At 54.1% G+C, this 19,832-nt stretch overlaps 1 protein-coding gene across 2 annotated transcripts in view; it reads left to right on the forward strand.

Moving 5' to 3' along the window:
• Window positions 1–19,832, forward strand: part of AXIN1 (axin 1) — a 66,175-nt gene that overhangs the window by 26,996 nt on the left and 19,347 nt on the right. For both annotated transcript variants that reach the window (XM_025369580.1, XM_025369581.1), the window contains exons 3-4: window positions 11,364–11,504; window positions 15,066–15,162. In XM_025369580.1, the coding sequence (XP_025225365.1) occupies window positions 11,364–11,504; window positions 15,066–15,162 (238 nt within the window). The remainder of the gene's footprint in view (window positions 1–11,363; window positions 11,505–15,065; window positions 15,163–19,832) is intronic.

Here is a 19,832-nt window from a genome sequence, read left to right on the forward strand (position 1 = left end):
CGATAGTTTCTTGGGGTGCGGGGGCACCCACGGAGGCTGAGACGATAGTTTCCTGGGGCGCGGGGCTGCCCGTGGGGCTGAGGCGATGGTTTTTTGGGGTGCGGGGGCACCCGCTGAGGCTGAGGCGATAGTTTCCTGGGGTGCGGGGCTGAGGCGATGGTTTCTTGGGGTGCAGGGCACCCGCGGAGGCTGCGGCGATAGTTTCCTGGGGCGCGGGGGCGCCTGCGCGGGGGGCTGAGGCGATAGTTTCCTGGGGCGCTGCGTGGAGGCTGAGGCGATGGTTTCTTGGGGTGCGGGGGCGCCCGCTGAGGCTGAAGCGATAGTTTCCTGGCGCGCGGGGGCGCCTGCGCGGAGGCTGAGGCGATGGTTTCCTGGGGCGCGGAGGCTGAGGTGATGGTTTCGTGGGGCGCGTGGGCACCCCTGGGGCTGAGGCGATGGTTTCCTGGGGTGCTGGGCCACCCGCAGGGCTGAGGTGATGGTTTCTTGGGGTGCGGGGGCATCCGCTGAGGCTGAGGTGATAGTTTCCTGGGGTGCGGGGGCGCCTGCGCGGAGGCTGAGGCGATGGTTTCCTGGGGCGCGGGGCTGCGGCGATGGTTTCCTGGGGCGCAGGGGCTCCCGTGGGGCTGAGGCGATGGTTTTCTGGGGTGCGGGGGCTGAGGCTGTGATCGGGTGCGCATAAGAACTCACTAGGTAGGACTGTAATTCTGTGCCGGTCCACTGAGCATCCAGCTGTGCGGCAGTAGAGCTGATTTTTACAAAGCTTTTTCCTTGCCTTCGTGCATCCCAGCGTTCTCCGCCCTCAGGAACTATGCACAGGGGGGTGCTGCCTCCCTGAAGGCTTGGGCAGAGGCGTTGCCTGTGCTGGACTCTAATGGGACTGGGCCTGGGAAGGGCCTGCGGCTGCTGGAAGCTGCCTCTGCAGGGCGGGTTCCGTCTGCTGGCTGTGCTGTTCGGGCGGGTCCGGATGCAGGTCGCTGATGGCACTGGCCGTGTCTGAGGATTGGACCGCTCAGCTGGGGTGCCCCTCCTCCTCCTGGTATAAATTACGACTTATCTTGTCAAAATAGGCATCAAGTAAGTGTGTCTGTGTCATGTGCTAACGTGTGGCGTGTGGTCTTGTGATCACACTGGAAGCGTCTACTGACCACCTGCGGGCGTCTTCTGCTCAGTTGTGTTTGTCAAGCTTCTGTTTATCCCCACAAATTCTGCGGGACACTGGGCGGGTTGGGCGGGAAGCTGCTCGTGGTGCCCTTGGCCCTGTGGTCCTTGCAAACCTCCCCGTACGACCGTGGGCCTGTGGGGCCTTTGCCTGACCTGCCTTTCCATAAGCTTCTGCCCTGCGCTGCTTCCAGCCCCCAGCCTCCTCCCAGGAGGGCTCGGAAAGGATCCAGCAGGAGACCTGTGGAGCAAATGTAGCCCCCATGCTATGGAATCGATGTCCTTGAGCAGGTGGCCTCGAGCCCAGTCCTGACCCATAATGTGGCCAAGGCCACTCTCTGACACTTGGCCCCAGATCTGCCCCGCATGGAGGCTGCTCCTCAGTGCCGAGGGTCCTGGGTATTTCAGATGTGACTCAGCTCCCCATGGTCTGCGGGGTTTCCCGTGGGCTGGTCTCCGTGTGGGCTGTGGGGCTTCCCATGGGCAGGTCTCCCCATGGACTGTGGGGTTCCCCGTGGGCTGCTGGGCTCATGGGCCATGGGGCTCTCCCATGGGCTTTGGGGCTCCCACAGGCTGGTGTCTCCGGGGTGGGTTGCTCATTTTGTGCTGTATTCCATCCCTTGTGGCAGTTTATACCTTTTCGCTTTGTACCCAGAGTGGTGAAGAACTGTGCCCATGCTCCTAGAGAGATGCAGATGAGAAAGCAAGTTACACCCCTCAGTGTTGTTTTGTTTTGTTTTGTTTTGTTTTGTTTTTGGTGAGGTGGAGTCTCCCTCTGTCGCCCAGGCTGGAGTCAGTGGCTTGATCTCAGCTCACTGCAAGCTCCACCTTCTGGGTTCACACAATTTTCCTGCCTCAGCCTCCCAAGTAGCTGGGACTACAGGTGCCTGCCACCATGCCCGGCTGATTTTTTGTGTTTTTAGTAGAGACAGGGTTTCACTGTGTTAGCCAGGATGGTTTCCATCTCCTGACCTGGTGATCTGCCCACCTCGGCCTCCCAAAATGCTGGAATTACAGGCATGAGCCACCGTGTCTCACCTGGGTTTGTTTTTTTTGTTTTGTTTTTTTTTTTTTTTTTTTTTTTGAGACGGAGTCTCGCTGTGTCGCCCAGGCTGGAGTGCAGTGGCGCGATCTCGGCTCACTGCAAGCTCCGCCCCCCTGGGTTCACGCCATTCTCCCGCCTCAGCCTCCGAGTAGCTGGGACTACAGGCGCCCGCCACCACGCCCGGCTAGTTTTTTTGTATTTTTTAGTAGAGACGGGGTTTCACCATGTTAGCCAGGATGGTCTCGATCTCCTGACCTCGTGATCCACCCGCCTCGGCCTCCCAAAGTGCTGGGATTACAGGCTTGAGCCACCGCGCCCGGCCTTGTTTTTTTTTTAACCTTATTTTGGTTTTCTTCCTTTCTTTCCCTTCCTTCTTTCCTTCTTTCTTTCTTTCTTTCTTTCTTTTTTTTTTTTTTTTTTTTTTTTTTGAGACATGGTCTTGATCTCTTGCCTAGGCTGGTCTCGAACTCCTGGGCTCAAGCAGCTCTCCTACCTCAGTCTCCCAAGTGCTGGAATTTCAGGCCTGAGACACACTTGGCTCTCAGTTTTGGGAAGCAAGTGGCTGTGGCATCCATGGCCTCTGCCACATGACCACTCCCTGCCATCTGGTGCCAGAGCCCCTTCCATGGACATGATTGCAGACCAGAGCTGGGTCGAAGCTGCAGGTCACCTCTTCCCCCAGGCCACTGCCCGCCATCCACAGAGGCCTTTTCTGCCCATGTTGCTTCTTGCCAGGCTTTTGTGTCTGCTATTGTCTGGGCTCCGAAGGATACACTCATCCGTCCACCATCCACAGCTCCAGAAAATGAAGGGAGTCCCCAGGAGCCAGCGATTCTGTGTGTAGGATTCACCAACCATCCTCAGTGGCTCTGTGGGACTGAGGTGGCTGGAGACACGTGGATGGGGTCTTGAGGGGCAGACGCACACCAGGGTCTGCATGGATTCCTTGCCTCACAGACAGCCGGGTCCCACTTGCTTCAGGGATGAGGATGTGCGGCCCAGCGGATTCTGCCTCTGCGCCCAGGTGAGGCACAGGTCAGCACCAGCACCTGCCATGCTAACTCAGCTCCTGCACAGGCCTCCCACACCTGTGCAGAGGAAACACAGCCGTAGGAGCACACCTGTCCCCACACCTGGGGGCAGGTGTACACTCGACTGCAGGCAGGTACAGGGTGATGAGTTGAGGGGAGACATACTCAGTCATGAGTCATTGCCTCCTGTTATACTCCACTACCAGCAGGGCCCCGCACAGCGCCCGCTCCTCAGGGCCATCCCTGGAGCCTGGGGTGTACGCCATGTTCCCCAGCTGCCCCTCAGGGTTACCTCCTCCTGGAGCCTGGGTTGTGCACTACTGTTCGCAGCCACCCTGCTCTGAGCCAGGCCTGGGAGAAGCACCCAGCCTTATGTCTGTGGCGTGCACTGCCTGGGTTTCCCTGGCCACAAGACGGGCGCTCTGTGCGTCTCAGGTTGTGCATCTTTGGGTCTGTGCGGCCATCTCCGTCTTCATGTCCAGCTCACTTGGAGTTGGGCTTTCATTGACTCATTCCTGACTTATCATCCAGGGCTCACAGATGTGTGTTCCCAGCCATTTCACTAATTCCAGCCTCCGTCTTTCAGAATACAGCTGGTCCCCAACTTAGAATGGTTCCACTTAGGCTTTTTCAACTTTACGACCAGCCTGAAGCATTCAGGGTGCCCGTCAACGAAAGGCAGGGCTGTGTCTGGATAATCCTTTGAGGTCGGAATCCACCTTCCACCTCCACCACTTCAACCCAGCTATGACAGGTTTATCAGGATGCAGCCTTGTCATGAGTAGAGGAGCTCTGTGGTTGGAGAAAAGGGCAATTTGCCTCTCAAAATGGCTATAATTATTTTAGATTGCGTACTGATCTGTGCTACTTAAGCAAAACCATCAGAACTTACTTTTAACAACACAGAGGTCTTGGCAGGGTAGGGCCCGTGCTATGCAGAGCTCTCCTGGGGTTGCTGTTTGCTGTTTCCCCATAGTGGTTGTCACCAGCAGGTGCCACATGGTGCCTTACTACCAGGGAGGGTGGCGGCTCCTGCCTGGGTATGGAAGGCACAGACAGCAGCGGGCCCAGAGCATCCCAGAGCATGGGTAGCATGAGGCAGGAGGGCCTGTAACAGTGGCTTCGGGTGATTCCCAGGGCCAGATCTACCTCCGGTCTCCTCTTCCCATGTTCTGGATGGCGTCCGTCACACCCAGGAGGTCTTTTGGCATTAAACATTTTTTGTGGCTAGGCGCGGTGGCTTAGGCCTGTAATCCCAGCACTTTGGGAGGACAAGGCGGGCGAATCACAAGGTCAGGCGTTTGAGACCAGCCTGACCAACATGGCGAAACCTTGTCTCTACTAAAAATGCAAAAATTAACCAGGCATGGTGGCGCGTGCCTGGAGTCCCAGCTAGTCCGGGAGGCTGAGGCAGGAGAATCTATTGAACCTAGGAGGCGGAGGTTGTAGTGAGCCGAGATCGTGCCACTGCACTGCAGCCTGGGCGAAAGAGTGAAGTTCCGTCTCAAAAAAAAAAAAAAATATATATATATATATATATATGTATGTATGTATGTTTTTGTTTTGTTTCATTTTAATTTCTATATTCTTGAGTGTACTCAGTAATTCTAAAGGTATTTTATGAGGAAAGCTGGAACTCTCTTAAATTTGCCCGTGTGTGTTAAGGGATGTGGTGGGATGGTGTGAAGCTTGACCTGTTCCTAAATTTCTCCATGAAACCATCACAGTGAAGCTTCATAATTTTGTGTAACTTTTCTGTTTAGATTTTATCCGCCCCTATGTCACATTATTGGTGTTGTCATCTTACCTTGCTGGAATCCTTTTAAAGCATTTACCCCTTTGCAATTCAATAATTAAAATGATCTGATTTGTGGCCAGGCACAGTGGCTCACGCCTATAATCCCAGCACATTAGGTCACCGAGGCAGGCAGACTGCTTGAGCCCAAGAGTTCAAGACCAGCCTGGGTGACATAGTGAGACCTCATCTATATAAAAAATGATAAAGTCGCTGGGCGTGGTAGCGTGCGCCTGTAGTGCCAGCTACCCAGGAGGCTGAGGTGGGAGCCCAGGGAGAAAAAAAGAAAATGTCAGTGCAGGAAATGTGTTGCTCATGAGTGTGTGGGGGGCTGTCAGTTCTGAGGTTCTCATGCAGCCTGGGAAGTGGCAGGTGTGATGTGTGGGATTGAGACATGTCCACGCACAGGAACCAATGAAAGAACTGTACAACATTTACTTTTTCAGAGGGAGGAAATGGAAAGCAAAAAATACCCCAAAGAAGGCAAGAAAGAGCAAAAGGAAGTAGAGCAGATGTGATAAACCAACCCGATCCGACGGTGGCCCAGCTCCCTCCACATCACACTAAATGTAACCGGACCAGACAGCTTCATTAAAAGGAAAAACTGTCAAGCTATCTTTTAAAAAGGCAGCCTGTTTACACAAGTACAAGAATATAGAATGGTTAAATGTGAAAAGACGGAAGATGAAAGTACCACAGTGACCAGAGAGCCGGTGCCGTGACCATGCTGGATGTGGGAGCAGCTGCAGGAGTCCCAGCGAGGTGCGTTCTGCGGCAGGAGGAGCACCTTTCTCCACCATGTATGAACATCTGGGCAGGGGAGACCTGTTGTGTGGCCCTGACACTCGGCCCTCTTAGGCCATCCTGAAGTGCCCTGGCTGCCTCTCGGCTTCTCATTTCCTGTTGCCTTGAGGCTAATAGGGTCCTTGTAGCTGTCAAACCCCACAAGGTATTGATTCTGCCATCAGCCCCTCCTCACCACTTCACTGGACTTTCTCTTCTGTGATGGGCACGTTTTTCCCTAAGTCGCCGTGTCTTCTCATGCCTCCTCTCCACAACATTTTTGTTTGAGACAGAGTCTGGAGCACAGGCTGGAACACAGTGGCGTGATCGTGGCTTACTGCAGCCTCAGACTCCTGGGCTCCAGCGAGTCTCCTGCGTTACCCTCTCAAGTCTCTGGGATTCCAGGTGTGCACCACCACACCGGTGCCTAAAGAAAGCCTTTGAACAGACAGAAGAGTTGCGGGGAGTCTGTCGCCACCTAGCTCTGCAGGGTCTGCCAGCCTCTGTATCCCTGGACTCTGCCTGTTCCAGAAGAGCTGTGCCCGTTTTCCTGTTTCAGGTCATCAGTGCGGGGGGGCTGGGCACAGCTCTCACCAAGGCTCCGGCCACATTCTCTTCGCACAGCCAGGGGTCAGATCAGCTCTCACCAAGGCCCTGGCTGTATTCTCACCGCATAGCGAGGGATCAGATCTGCTCTCACTGAGGCTCCGGCCACATTCTCACCGTACTGCCAGGGGTCAGATCTGCTCTCACTAAGGCTCCGGCCACATTCTCCGCACAGCCAGTGGTCACATCAGCTCTCACCAAGGCCCCGGCTGTATTCTCACCGCACAGCCAGGGGTCAGATCCGCTCTCACCAAGGCCCTGGCCGCATTCTCACCGCACAGCCAGGGGTCAGATTTGCCCACAGCATCTCCACGTGTCTGAGAAGTGCAGGAGCAGGTGGAGGTGCTCGTGAGGGGCGAGCACACATAGGCACACAGATGCACACACAGATGGATATATGGGCACACACACACAAAGTACACATCCATAGGTGCACGCACAGGCAGGCACACGAGCACATGCCCCCCCTGCCGCTGGATCCCAGCTATATCTTGGGGGATCCTGGAATTCCCATGTGACCTCCCCTTGGACATGTCTTTTACCAGAACATTCTTGGTTGCATCCACTGGTAGTGAAGGCCAAGCCCGGCCGCCTGTGTCTTCAGATTCAGGAGCCATCTGAGCGCTGAGGGGAGATCCTGGGAGCTAGGGCAGTTGTCCGGGATTGTTACGAAGATCAGTAGTAAACAGCCTGCCCTTCTTCCTTTTCTTCCCTCCCAGCCGCCTTCTCCTGCTTCTCTCCCCTTTGCTGCCTGACCTTGGTGCTCGTGTGCAGTGGAACTTGCTGTGTGCTGGAGCTTGTGGAAAATTGGAAACCTGCGTTTCTCCTGCTTCTCATTTTAAAGACAAACAGGTTTTCCACAAATACGAAAGGCACACCTGGGAAGTCAGAGTGGGAGAAGGATTTGGAATTGGACACATGAACACGGAAGGCTTCGTTCTGCTGTATGTGGCTCCCAAGTGATGGGACAGGTGTAAGCCCCATGGCAGCACGAGGGCAGGGCGCGTGCTTCTGGTGTGTGCTGAGACAGACGCGCCGTGTGCCGTGGGCTGCAGACGCACCCGCGTGCTGAGACAGATGTGCCGTGTGCTGTGAGCTACAGACACGCCCGTGTACCGTGGGCTACAGACATGCCGTGGGCTACAGACTCGGCCGTGTGTCGTGGGCTGCAGACGCGCTGTATGCTTTGGACGTAGACTTCTTAAACTTCTGCGCAGCAGTGGCATTCTCTCTTAAATTTGAAATGTTTTTATTTGGCCAAATAGATGTTTATGGAAAGTTAACAAAGTTCAGTGTTCCTTCATAGTAACAGGGAAACAGTTTTGAGTACTTAACCTGAGATCTGAGTTTGGCTGAAGTGGTTGTTAGAGTGATAATATCAGTAGCTGCTGAGCAGCTGTGGCTTTAAGTATCAAAGGAATAACGGTGTCATTTAAAAATACTGCATGATGCTTAAAGAGCCTAAAGCTGCAGGCTGGTATCATTTTATCTGCTCTATGTCAGGTACAGAGAGGAGACGAGGAGTGAACCAGACTTGCAGCCCAGCCGCTGGTGGTTAGTGTTTCCAGAGAACCTGTTTCCCAAGAGCGGCCCTGTGGTTGCTATCAGCCTGAGGCTGCTGTCACCCGGCCATGACTGTCCGTGGCCTGCAGTGAGTGACCAGGCCACAGTGGGTGGGTCGGAGGGACTCGTGGACGTTGATGCTGGCAGGGGCCTGACATCGTGAACCCTGTTTTCCGTTGTGGCGTGGGGCCCTGCGCCTGCCTCCCAAGCAGCTGAGCACAGTCAGCCACACTGTCCGTATGAAAGGCCCTGCTTGTGTGTTGTGGCCTCATGTGATGCCCTCCAGAGTGCTTGGAGGCCACAACCCCAGGGGAAATGGCCCCGTGCAACGAGGCCCCACCCACCAGTGCCACAGGCTGTCCCCAGCTCACAGTGCCACCTCATCTCCCCAGGCATCTCATGTCACCAGAGTCCAAGGTGCCAGGCTGCCGCCCCCCTCCCATCTTGTCAAAGGGCCTTTCCTGGCGTGAGTAGAACTGGGGCTTTCCCTAGGTTCTGCTCATCAGGTGTACAGCTGGAAGCCATGCTGGTCCCTCCCTTCACACCAAGGACTCTGATGCACAGGTGCCCAGTCACCAATGCAGGTGTGCTTGCACCCCCGACATGGCAGTTCCTCCGGCCATATGCACGTGCAGGGCGGTCCATTGTGGTAGCCTTGGGAGCTGTCTTGGTTATCTTGTGTGATTGTGATCTGTGAAGATCCAACTGAGGTCGTCGTCACCCCTTGTGGGACACATTCCAAGACTCCAGTGGATGCCTGAAACCGCGATAGTGCTGAACCCTGTATATACTGTTTTCCCCTCTGGGAACACATGTCTGATCAAATTTAACTTACAAGTTAGGAACAGTAGAGACTAAAGACATTTGTGAATCAAACGGAATGATTGTAAGGGTGCACTGTGATAAATAAACATTGTGAGGCTGACGACTGTAAGGGTGCACTATGATAAATACCCTGTGAAGCTGGTCTCTTTCTCTCCCAGTCTTACTGCTCTGTGTGCATCTAGTTTTAGACCTTGGTTGAACAAAAGTGAAACCAGGGAAAGCAAAGCCGAGTGGGGGCAGCCGCTAGAAGGGAGAGGCAGCCTCAGGGCACACTGTGGGGCCTCGGCAGTTAGGGACCGTGCAGACGCCACACGCCAGTTGTTTGGCAGCACAGCAGAGCACCCGGAAGGGGCACATGCCTGTGACAGGAGTGAGATGTGGTGGAAAGAGGCGCTTAAAATTATTGAGGACAAGATGGATTATTCAGTATTTAATGCTAACAGCTGGCTCTCCATTTTGATGTGAAGGGGTAAGCTAGATTTTATTTTTTATTATTTTATTTTTTACCTTTAGGCTCTCCTGGACTGGGCTAGATTTTGTATACACACATTTCAGGTGGAGGTCTAAAAAAACTGTTCGGAGCGTATAAAGAAAAATAGAGGCCGGGAGCGGTGGCTCAAGCCTGTAATCCCAGCACTTTGGGAGGCTGAGACGGGGCGGATCACGAGGTCAGGAGATCGAGACCATCCTGGTGAACACGGTGAAACCCCGTCTCTACTAAAAAATACAAAAAACTAGCCGGGCGAGGTGGCGGGCGCCTGTGGTCCCAGCTACTCGGGAGGCTGAGGCAGGAGAATGGCGTAAGCCCGGGAGGCGGAGCTTGCAGTGAGCCGAGATCGCGCCACTGCACTCCAGCCTGGGCGACAGAGCGAGACTCCGTCTCAAAAAAAANTCACGAGGTCAGGAGATCGAGACCATCCTGGCTAACACGGTGAAACCCCGTCTCTACTAAAAAATACAAAAAACTAGCCGGGCGCGGTGGCGGGCGCCTGTAGTCCCAGCTACTCGGGAGGCTGAGGCAGGAGAATGGCGTGAACCCGGGAGGCGGAGCTTGCAGTGAGCTGAGATGCGGCCATTGCACTCCAGCCTGGGCGGCAGAGCGAGACTCCGTCTCAAAAAAAAAAAAAAAAAAAACTAGCTGGGCGCGGTGGCGGGCGCCTGTAGTCCCAGCTACTCGGGAGGCTGAGGCAGGAGAATGGCGTGAACCCGGGAGGCGGAGCTTGCAGTGAGCTGAGATGCGGCCACTGCACTCCAGCCTGGGTGGCAGAGCGAGACTCGTCTCAAAAAAAAGAAAGAAAAATAGAATATATTTGTAATCTTGGAATAAGGAAGGACTGTGTTTCCAAAATAGAAAAAATAGATAAATAAATAAATAAATAAAAAGATTGGAATATCTGATTTTTTAAAATTTATTTTTATTTTTTTATTTTTGAGACAGTCTTACTCTGTCGCCTAGGCTGTAGTGCAGTGGTGTGATCTCAGCTCACTGCAACCTCTGCCTCCCGGGTTCAAGCAATTCTCCTGCCTCAGCCTCCCGAGTAGCTGGGATTACAGGTGTGTGCCACCACGCCCAGCTAATTTTTGTATTTTTAATAGAAATGGGGTTTCACTATGTTGGTAAGGCTGTTCTTGAACTCTTCACCTAGTGATCCACCCGCCTCGGCCTCCCAAAGTGCTGGGATTAAAGGCATTAGCCACTGCGCCCGGCGTGTCTGATTTCATAGAAATGAAAAACTTTTGTTGGACCAAAATCAACACGAGCAATGTTGAAAAGAAAAATGACGTTTAGGGAGAAAATGTTTTTCACATATATAACCAGAGATTAATAACAAGTCTATTTAAAGACTTCTTTAAATCACCAAGAAACTCATAATCCACTCCATAGAAAATGACAAACCATATGAACAGATAAAGAGGAAGAAGTTTAAATGACACATACCCTAAACTGCCAATCTGACCATTAATCAGGGAAATGCAGACTGAAACAAGGTGTCATTTCCTGGCTAATTTTGTGGTAACAAGATGAGGTAAATTGTCCCAGGAGCTGGGGAGGAACCGCTGCTCTAGTTAGGGGAACAGGAGGTGGCACCACCCACACACACTATCACATATTGGCCCTGACATCAGTCCCGTGGCCGTGCTTGGACTTGGGCACAGGTGCAGAGACGTCTGAGCTGAAGCCCAAGGGCCTCGTCCTGATCATCGTCTTGTCCTCTCCTGACGCGCACTTCGGAATAAGCAGAACATCTGCGTCCCATTTCTAGTGCCGTGCATGGAAAACAAACCCAAGTGATCTTGTGTGGATGCTCTGTGTGTGCGCCAAAGCCTCCGCCTAAAATCAGGGGAGAGATCTGGCTTTAATGCACCCTGTTGGAAAGGACAGAGGGACGAGAGGACAGGTGGAGATGCTAGTCTTTTATCCATGCTCCATGTTTTTCTCCAAATTGCTTGTGTTTCAAACTAATACATTGAGATATTCAGATAATATGAAAATGTGGAATAAGATGAGAGACTTTTGGCAGGCTGTCACTAACGTGCCCTGCTTGCTTGTTCGCAGGTATGGATCCTGGCGGGAGCCAGTCAACCCCTATTATGTCAATGCCGGCTACGCCCTGGCCCCAGCCACCAGTGCCAACGACAGCGAGCAGCAGAGCTTGTCCAGTGATGCAGACACCCTGTCCCTCACAGACAGCAGCGTGTAAGTCCCGCCCCAGACACCCTGTCCCTCACAGACAGCAGCGTGTAAGTCCCGCCCCGGATCCCCTGTCCCTCGTGGACAGCAGTGTGTAAGTCCTGCCCTGGACACCCTGTTTCTCGCAGATGACAGCATGTAAGTCCCACCCTGCTGCAGAGCGCAGCTAGCTGAGGGGACTTCGTGCTGACCCAGCGATGCCTGGGCTTTGTCTTCAGGGAAAGCGTTTCCTGCCCCCCCAGGTCTCAATGAGAGTGTATCTGACACGCAGCAGGCTGCACTGCAGAGGCTGTCCTCCAAGCAGCACAAGTGAGGGCTCAGCTTTGTGTCGGTTGCTTCTCTCTGTGACCAGGGCTGCTGGGACCTCCCCACGAGGAAGGATTGAGGGTGAACCTAAGACAGTCTGTAGGCTCCCCAGGCTAGAGTTTGGTCTTTGGTTTTCAGAGTCTGGGGTTTCAGCTTAAAAGACAAGCACAGGCCAGCTCTCTCACCACTGGCTGTGGTGAGTGATGTGGTCCCCAACGCTGGTGCAGTACAGGGTCCTGTCTTGTCCCTGTCACCCACTTGGCAAGGGGCTAGGAGCAGGAGTGAGGGAAGGTGCTGTGGTTGTACTGAGGCCAGGGCCTCAGTGGCCCAGGGACGGCCTGAGGGTTTGTTCAAGGGCCCTGAACAAACAAAATCGCTTACACATGTGTGACCCTTGAGGTGACAGGCGGAAGCTTATTCTTTCATTGTCCAGGGAAACCCCATGTGTAAGAACGTGCTTGCTTTATGACCTCTTCCCCTGTGCTTCGCAGCTGGGTTTTTGGGGCCTATGTACACCCCACCCTTCGGAGTTGCTGAGGCTACAAGCGTGCGCCACCACACCCGGCTAGTGATTATTATTTCTGTGGAGACGAGGCCTTACTGTGCAGTGTCGAACTCCTGGGCTCAAACAGTGCACCCAGTTTAGCCTCACGAGTGCTGGGATTACAGGCGTGAGCTACTGTGCCTGGCTAGTTTGTTCTTTTCATTTGCCTATCTTTAAACATTTTTCCAAAACCTGAATTTCAGATGAGCAGAACAAGTTGTCAGGTTTTATTTCTGAACCAAATTCAGCCAGCCCACATTGCCATAGGTCTTGGCCCCTTCGTTTTTCCCCAGGTAACTGTGGTGGTGTGGGGGCAGCTCCCTGCCCCTTCCCGGCAGAGCTGCTCTGTGTGGCTTCTCCTGGTTTCTTTCATCCTCTTTTAATTTTGAATCTTCAAAATAAAATGTTGACTTGCTTTTAGCAGCACCTCACTTGAAGTTATTGGAGTTGAAGCAGTGCCTGCCATGGCCCTGAAGCCTTGGGCCAGATGGTTGGGTGCAGAGCAGCCCACAGAGCGCCTGAGCAGACCACGCATCCTAGCATCTGGTTTCCCTCTTCCCCAAAACTGCGTTACTACAACAAAAATTAACCTGCCAACTCAGTTTTCTCAAAAAGTCTCCTAATTCTCTCTAAGAAAAGGGACATATGTTTCCTAAAGGGAGTACCTAAAATAAATAGATATTTTTTTTCCTCGATATTCTGTTCATCTTGGTTTGTACTGAAGTGTTTAACAATTTGGCATGTAAAATTGCTACACATACTTGAAAGTACATCAGAGGTAAAAAGTGGACAGGTGAAGAGCATCATTCCGGTGGGGCAGCTGGGCTCTGCTTTTGTGCTGGGGGCGAGCTCACAACTGTTCCACATGGCGCTCCAGAGGCTGTGGGCTGTGGACACAGATATGGGGACAGTGCCTTATCCACAGAGGCCTGTGAAGTTTCCCCATCCAAGCGTCACGTCTGGGAAACCAGTAGAGTGGTGGCTTCAGGGCCCTTGAACAAACCCCCGAGGCAAGTGTTAGGTGAGTTGTAGATTCGCTTGTTCCTGACGCCCACCGTGACCAAGCCAGACCTGGACTTGGCTCACCATTGCCCACAGCACTTAGTGGTGCTGTGACAGCTGAGGATGCCTCAGGAGGTGCCGTGTCTGCCATGCAGCCCTGGGTTGGGCGCTCTCTCGCATTGCCCTGTGTCTCCTGGCAGCTCTGGGAGGCCCCTGGGTGCGGCACGGATCCGTGGAGCTGCCATGCTTCTGAAGGCGGCTTTTCCTTTCTTTCTTTCTTTCTCTTTCTTTCCTTTCTTTCCTTTCTTTTTTGAAACAGAGTCTCGCTGTGTCGCCCAGGCTGGAGTGCAGTGGCGCGATCTCAGCTCTCTGCAAGCTCTGCTTCCCTGGTTCACACCATTCTCCTGCCTCAGCCTCCTGAGTAGTGCTCCCAAAGTGCTGGGATACAGGCGCCGCCACCACACTCACCTAATTTTTTGTATTTTTAGTAGACAGGGTTTCACCATGTTAGCCACGATGGTCTCAATCTCCTGACCTCTTGATCCGCCCATCTCAGCCTCCCAAAGTGCTGAGATTACAGGCGTGAGCTACTGCACCTGGCCCGAAGGCAGCTTTTCTAATAGCGGGGAGAGGGCGAGGGCTTTCTTGAAGGATGGTTGTGAGTGAGTTATCTTAACCCTGGGGTCATTTTTCAGACCATGTATAATTTGACTTATGTGTTTTTTATGATCTTCTAAAGGGTTCATAAAGAAAACGTGTTGTGGGCCGGGCGTGGTGGCTCACGCCTGTAATCCCAGCACTTTGGGAGGCCGAGGCGGGCGAATCACGAGGTCAGGAGATCGAGACCATCCTGGCTAACACAATGAAACACCGTCTCTACTAAAAATACAAAAAACTAGCCGGGCGTGGTGGCGGGCGCCTGTAGTCCCAGCTACTCGGGAGGCTGAGGCAGGAGAATGGTGTGAACCTGGGAGGCAGAGCTTGCAGTGAGCCGAGATCGCGCCACTGCATTCCAGCCTGGGCAATAGAGCGAGAGACTCCGTCTCAAAAAAAAAAAAAAAAAACCTGTTGCAAAAGAGCTACCTTGTGCCTCCCTCAGAGACCACACTGCCCTGCCAGCTCCTGGAGAGAAGCAGAGTGTGCAGCCTTGGCATCTCTTACCTTTCCGTGGGGCGCTGGTTGTCCTGGCTGCTCACTGTGCAAACCTTGAAATGTTTTTGGTCCATTTAGCAATGCCCTCCAAGGCAGGCACACTGCACCATGGTCTAGGCCACAAGCAGGGACCAGCAAACGTTTCCCATGCAGGGCTGGCAGTGAGTATGTGAGACTTTGCAGCCACATGCAGTCCCTGTCACAGATTCTTCCCCTACCCTTTAAAAGTGTGTGGAAATCACTCTCAGCTGTCAGGCCCTAAAGAACAGGCAGGCACAGGGAGGCTTTATGGAGGTGCCCAGTAAACACCAGCTGGGAGGGTGCGTGTCTGGGCACCTGGGCTTTACCGTCACATGTGAACCTTTGTGTGTACATGAGTGTGCACGTGTTCCCCTGCACACGTATGGGTGTCTGCATCACCCGTGTGCACGTGTCTCGGTGGTGGCTCACAGGTGTCATCACCATTGCCTGCTGACTGGCGGTCGGGGCCGGCAGCCCTACTGGCACGGTGCTGGCCCTACTGCTCCTCTCTGAGTTAACGGCTGCCTCTTTCTCCTGGACAGGGATGGGATCCCTCCGTACAGGATCCGTAAGCAGCACCGCAGGGAGATGCAGGAGAGCGTGCAGGTCAACGGGCGGGTGCCCCTACCTCACATTCCCGTAAGTACTGGTTCTGCGGCCCTCAGCCCATCGTCCTCCCTGCTCGGTGTGGGCCTGGTGAACTGGCGCGCGGAAAAGGCACTTGCCAGACTTCCCACGAGCCGGGCTTACCTCTAGGCGTAAGCGTGTGATCCCAGAAACATCTGCACGTGGCCAGTCCCTGAGAGCGGCCGGGGACATCAAGTCTCAGGCAGCATTTAGGGCCCAGAGGGAGCTGTTCATTCAAGAGGGCCCCCACGCCCTGAGGCCACACCCTCCCTGGTGGTAGGAAGTGTCTTGCCTTGTGAAGTTGGGTGCTTCCCCTCAAGGGGGGAACTCTGAGCCTTTCTCATGACTCAGAGCCCAGACCTGGCCCCTGCACAGCGCTTGGGGAAAACTTGGTGTTTTTGTGGCTGAACGAGGGTCACCTCTGGGTGAACGTCTTGATTTTAAAGCTGCCTCGGCTTTCGCTGTTGGATAGAATAATGGTGCCTTTGCCCAGTCTCGGGCATGGGGGCTTGGCTGGTCATCAGGTCACAGAGCTGAGTGCCGGCTGGAGCCCAGCACAGCCTGACTCTGTCTCCAGAGCACTCCTGTGTTGATGAACAGATTAATGATCTGTCCTTATTTTGATGGGTTGACTGAACAGGAAGGATGTTTATGAGAAGGTGAGAAAAGCGGTGTTTTTTTGTTTTTTTGTTTCTTTTTTTGAGACGGGAGTTTTGCTCTCACTGTAAGCTATGCCTCCTGGGTTCACGTCATTCTCCTGCCTCAACCTCCTGAGTAGCTGGGACTACAGGCGCCCGCCACCACACCCGGCTACTTTTTTTGTATTTTTAGTAGAGATGGGGTTTCATCGTATTAGCCAGGGTGATCTCAATCTCCTGACCTCGTGATCCGCCCATCTTGGCCTCCCAAAGGGCTGGGATTACAGGTGTGAGCCACCGCGCCCGGCCGAGACTGTGGGTTGCTCTCAACCCACTGTTAGCCGCGGTGTCTGAGGGTGAACCACGTGACCATATGAGTGTCTGTGCAGGGAAGTAGGCATTTTGAGAGCGTTGACAACATTGACATTGAAATCTTGGTCAGGATTTCTTAGCCTTTTAGCTTTTCTGCAGACATCAGTTTCCAAGTCAGGAATTTCTTTATGGTTGAAAAGAAAGGATGTTGGTTTGTTCTCACTTCTGAGAAGATGCCAGCCAACCCTTGACTCAGGTTTGGCTAAAACTAGGCGCTCATGGTGTCTACTTAACAAAAAGCAGATGATATTGTAGGCCATGTGTGGGTGCGTGCATGTGTGCGTGTGCTCTGGAAGGTCTGGGGCCCTGCCTGCCAGGCATGGCCGAAAGCTATCATGAGGTCACAGCCCAAGTCGATGGCTCCTGCACAGCCACTGGCCTCTGATTTTCAAGTCACAGATCCCAAACGTCCAGAACCCGCAGAGCCGCCCTGATGAAGGAAGCCCGAGAGACAAGACAGCTGAGCAACCACAGGCCTAGGCCAGCCCTGTGTGCCCCTGAGGATGGGGCTTGAGTGGGCTGAGACCTGTGGAAGGCTTCTGTCCACAGGGGTGCCCCGATTTTGGGGTGCTGGTCAGAATCTTCATGTGTAGAAAGTGCATGTCACGGACTCTGAATGAGGGGGTGTCAGGCAGACAACCTCCCCTTGGAAGGGTCAGGAAGGACAAAAGCTGAGGAGTGCGTTGGTGCCTGGAACGTGGACCTGGAAAGACCTCTCAGGATGCAACACGGAGAAAAGAGGAGGCCGATGGCGAGTCCCTGCTGTCATCAGAACCTTCCAGAACCGAGGGAAGCACAGAGCCCTCAGGTCCCGGAGGGTCACAGTTGAGTCACCGGGAAGATGAAGCCATCAGAGGCGGCAGGCACAGTCAGGAGCAGGCCCTGCCACATGCCGCACTACCAGAGGGCCCTTGTGTGGTGGGGTGGGGGCCACTGTGCGTTTCTGTGTGAACAGCCTGCAGCAAACGACCTCATCAGAGGCTCTGTAGGAACCTGGATCGAGTCCATGTGGCCTGTCAGGCGGGGCTGTGGTTGGAACCTTCGGTGGGCAGTCCCTCAGCCAGAGGCCCAAGTGAGAAACCCACAGCACGAGCACAGCTGCCCGGGGCCTGCTCACTGCTGCTACTGGGAAATTCCACCTGAGGATGGTGGTGAGCCGAGGCGGGGAGGCCCAGGAAGCCGATGGGCTAGCAGGACGTGCCATGGCTGCACCGCCCGCTTCTGCTCTGTTGAGGGCCTTGCTTTTGCGAAAGCTATGCTGTTTCTCTGGTGGGTCCATGGCTCTGCAGCAGGCACAGCAGGATGGGAGCAGCTTAGATGCTCATAGGAGCAGAACCCTGTTGTGGCTGCACCCATGGATGTCCAGGCTGCATGCCCCGTGTGAGACTTTTTAACACCTGACCATGAGAGGTGGAGCAGGTTCATCCCGAAACCCCCCCTCCCCCAGCTGTCCGTGGAAAAATTGTCTTCCATGAAACTGGTCCCTGGTGCCGAAAGGTTGGGGGCCGTGGCTTTGCCGCATCTGGTCCCAGAATCCCTGGTGATCTTTGGCCTTTGTAATTACTTTGAAGTTTCACGTTTTCATTTACTTGGCTTTTTCCTTTATGGTATTTTTTTCTGTTCCTCCAAAGCGGGAGAGGTTGCCATTCTCGTAAATGTGATGACTCTGACAGTTTTGCTGTTCTCAGAACCGTGGTGACGCAGCCTGCAGGGCCACCTGGAGTCTTTTTATGGAACTCGCGTGGCGGCCTGAGTGCTCCTCTTGGCCCCTCAGCTGTGCTGCTCTCTGGAGTCTTATTTTTTTTTTTATTTTTATTTATTTATTTATTTTTTGAGACGCAGTCTCCCTCTGTCGCCCAGGCTGGAGTGCAGGGGTGTGATCTCTGCTCACTGCAAGCTCCGCATCCCAGGTTCACGCCATTCTCCTGCCTCAGCCTCCTGAGTAGCTGGGACTACAGGCGCCCGCAACCACGCCCAGCTAATTTTTTTGTATTTTTAGTAGAGACGGGGTTTCACTGTGTTAGCCAGGATGGTCTCGATCTCCTGACCTCGTGGTCCACCCACCTCGGCCTCCCAAAGTGCTGGGATTACAGGCGTGAGCTACTGCGCCCGGCCCCCCTTGGAGTCTTTTTATGGAGCTCGCGTGGCGGCCTGAGCACTCCTCTTGGCCCCTCAGCCGTGCTGCTGTCTGGGCCTGATGATGGGCTTTTCGTCCTGCTCTTGGTCTCTGTGGTGCTGACTCTTCAGACCATGAGTGCTCCTGTCTGTGCCTCTGGCTATCTGCAGACACAGCAGCTGTGGTCCCTGCAGTACTGGCAGCTCCCAGTCCTGTGTGTGCCACTCCCGCCTTTGCGCCTTGCCCAGCACTGGGCACGGAAAAGCCAGCATGGCCCCCCAGCCACCCAGCCTCCAGGCCCCGGCTGCAGCGGGAAAGGGTGGCTTGTTAGTTCCTTGCCATCTGTATGGATGCCCTGCTGTCCACACATCTGGACACACCGGCCCATGTCCCTGCTGGTGCCAGCCCCAGCCTTCCTCATCATCTTCTAGAAGGACTGGATATTCATCCTTGGCTCCGGGACAGACCCTTCCCGACGCTGGGCACGGCCGAGACTCCAGCAGTGACTTCTCCCAGCTCTGAGACATCACCCAGTGCCCTGGGCGTGCCCTTGGCCCCTTCATACTCCCATGTTCCCTGAAGTGAAGCCTGTGGTTCCAGGCCCAGCCTCTCTCTGAGCCCTGTCTACTGTGGAGCATCTGAGCCCAGAGGAGGCCCTTTGTATAGCTTCCGTGTCCCGTCTCGCCCCATCGTTCTGAGGGTTAGGTGCTGTTTCTACTCCCATTGTGTAGATGAGAAACTGGGGTGCACAGAGCCAGGACTGCGCCAGAGCCCATGGCGGAAGGGCAGGAAGGCCACACACACGGAGGGTCCCACCTCCCAGCTGCCACCCTGCTCGCAGTCACCGGGGAGCTGTCCCTGGCTCCATCCCTCCACGGCTTAGACACTGGTAGCCTGGATTTTAAAGCATGTTTTGCCGTGAAGGATGTTATTGGAGCAGCTGGCAAAATTGGAATAATATCTGCCACATGATGTTACTGTATCGGGGTCAGTTTTTTTAACCATCTATATTTGTACTATGGTTAGGTATGAGAGCGACCTTGCTTTTGTTAAATATACTCTAACTGGTTCAGAGCAGTGAGCGTGCCTGTATGTGTGTGTGCCTGTATGTGTGTGCGCCTCTGTGTGTGTGCCTGTGTGTGTGTGTGCCTGGGCGTGTGTCTGCCCATGTGTGGGCGTGTGTGTGTGCCTATGTGTGTGTGTGTGCGCCTGCCGGTGCGAGGATGATAAAGTACTTATGGCAGAATGTCAGCCCTTGGGGAATCTGTGTGAAGGTGGACGGGAATTCCTTGTTCTATTTTTGCAGCTGTTTTGAAGTTTGAAATTTAAAATGAAGTACCCTCAAAAGTTACACAGCGCCAGGCATGGTGGCTCACACCTGTAATCCAGTGCTTTGGGAGGCCAAGGTGGGAGGAGTTCGAGGCTAGCCTGGGAAGCAAGACCCCCATCTCTTTTTTTTTTTTTTTTTTTGTTGAGACAGAGTCTCACTTTGTCGCCCAGACTGGAGTGCAGTGGCCGGATCTCAGCTCACTGCAAGCTCCGCCTCCCGGGTTTAC

This window comes from Theropithecus gelada, chromosome 20, assembly GCF_003255815.1.
Source record: "Theropithecus gelada isolate Dixy chromosome 20, Tgel_1.0, whole genome shotgun sequence".
Lineage (NCBI taxonomy): Eukaryota > Metazoa > Chordata > Mammalia > Primates > Cercopithecidae > Theropithecus > Theropithecus gelada.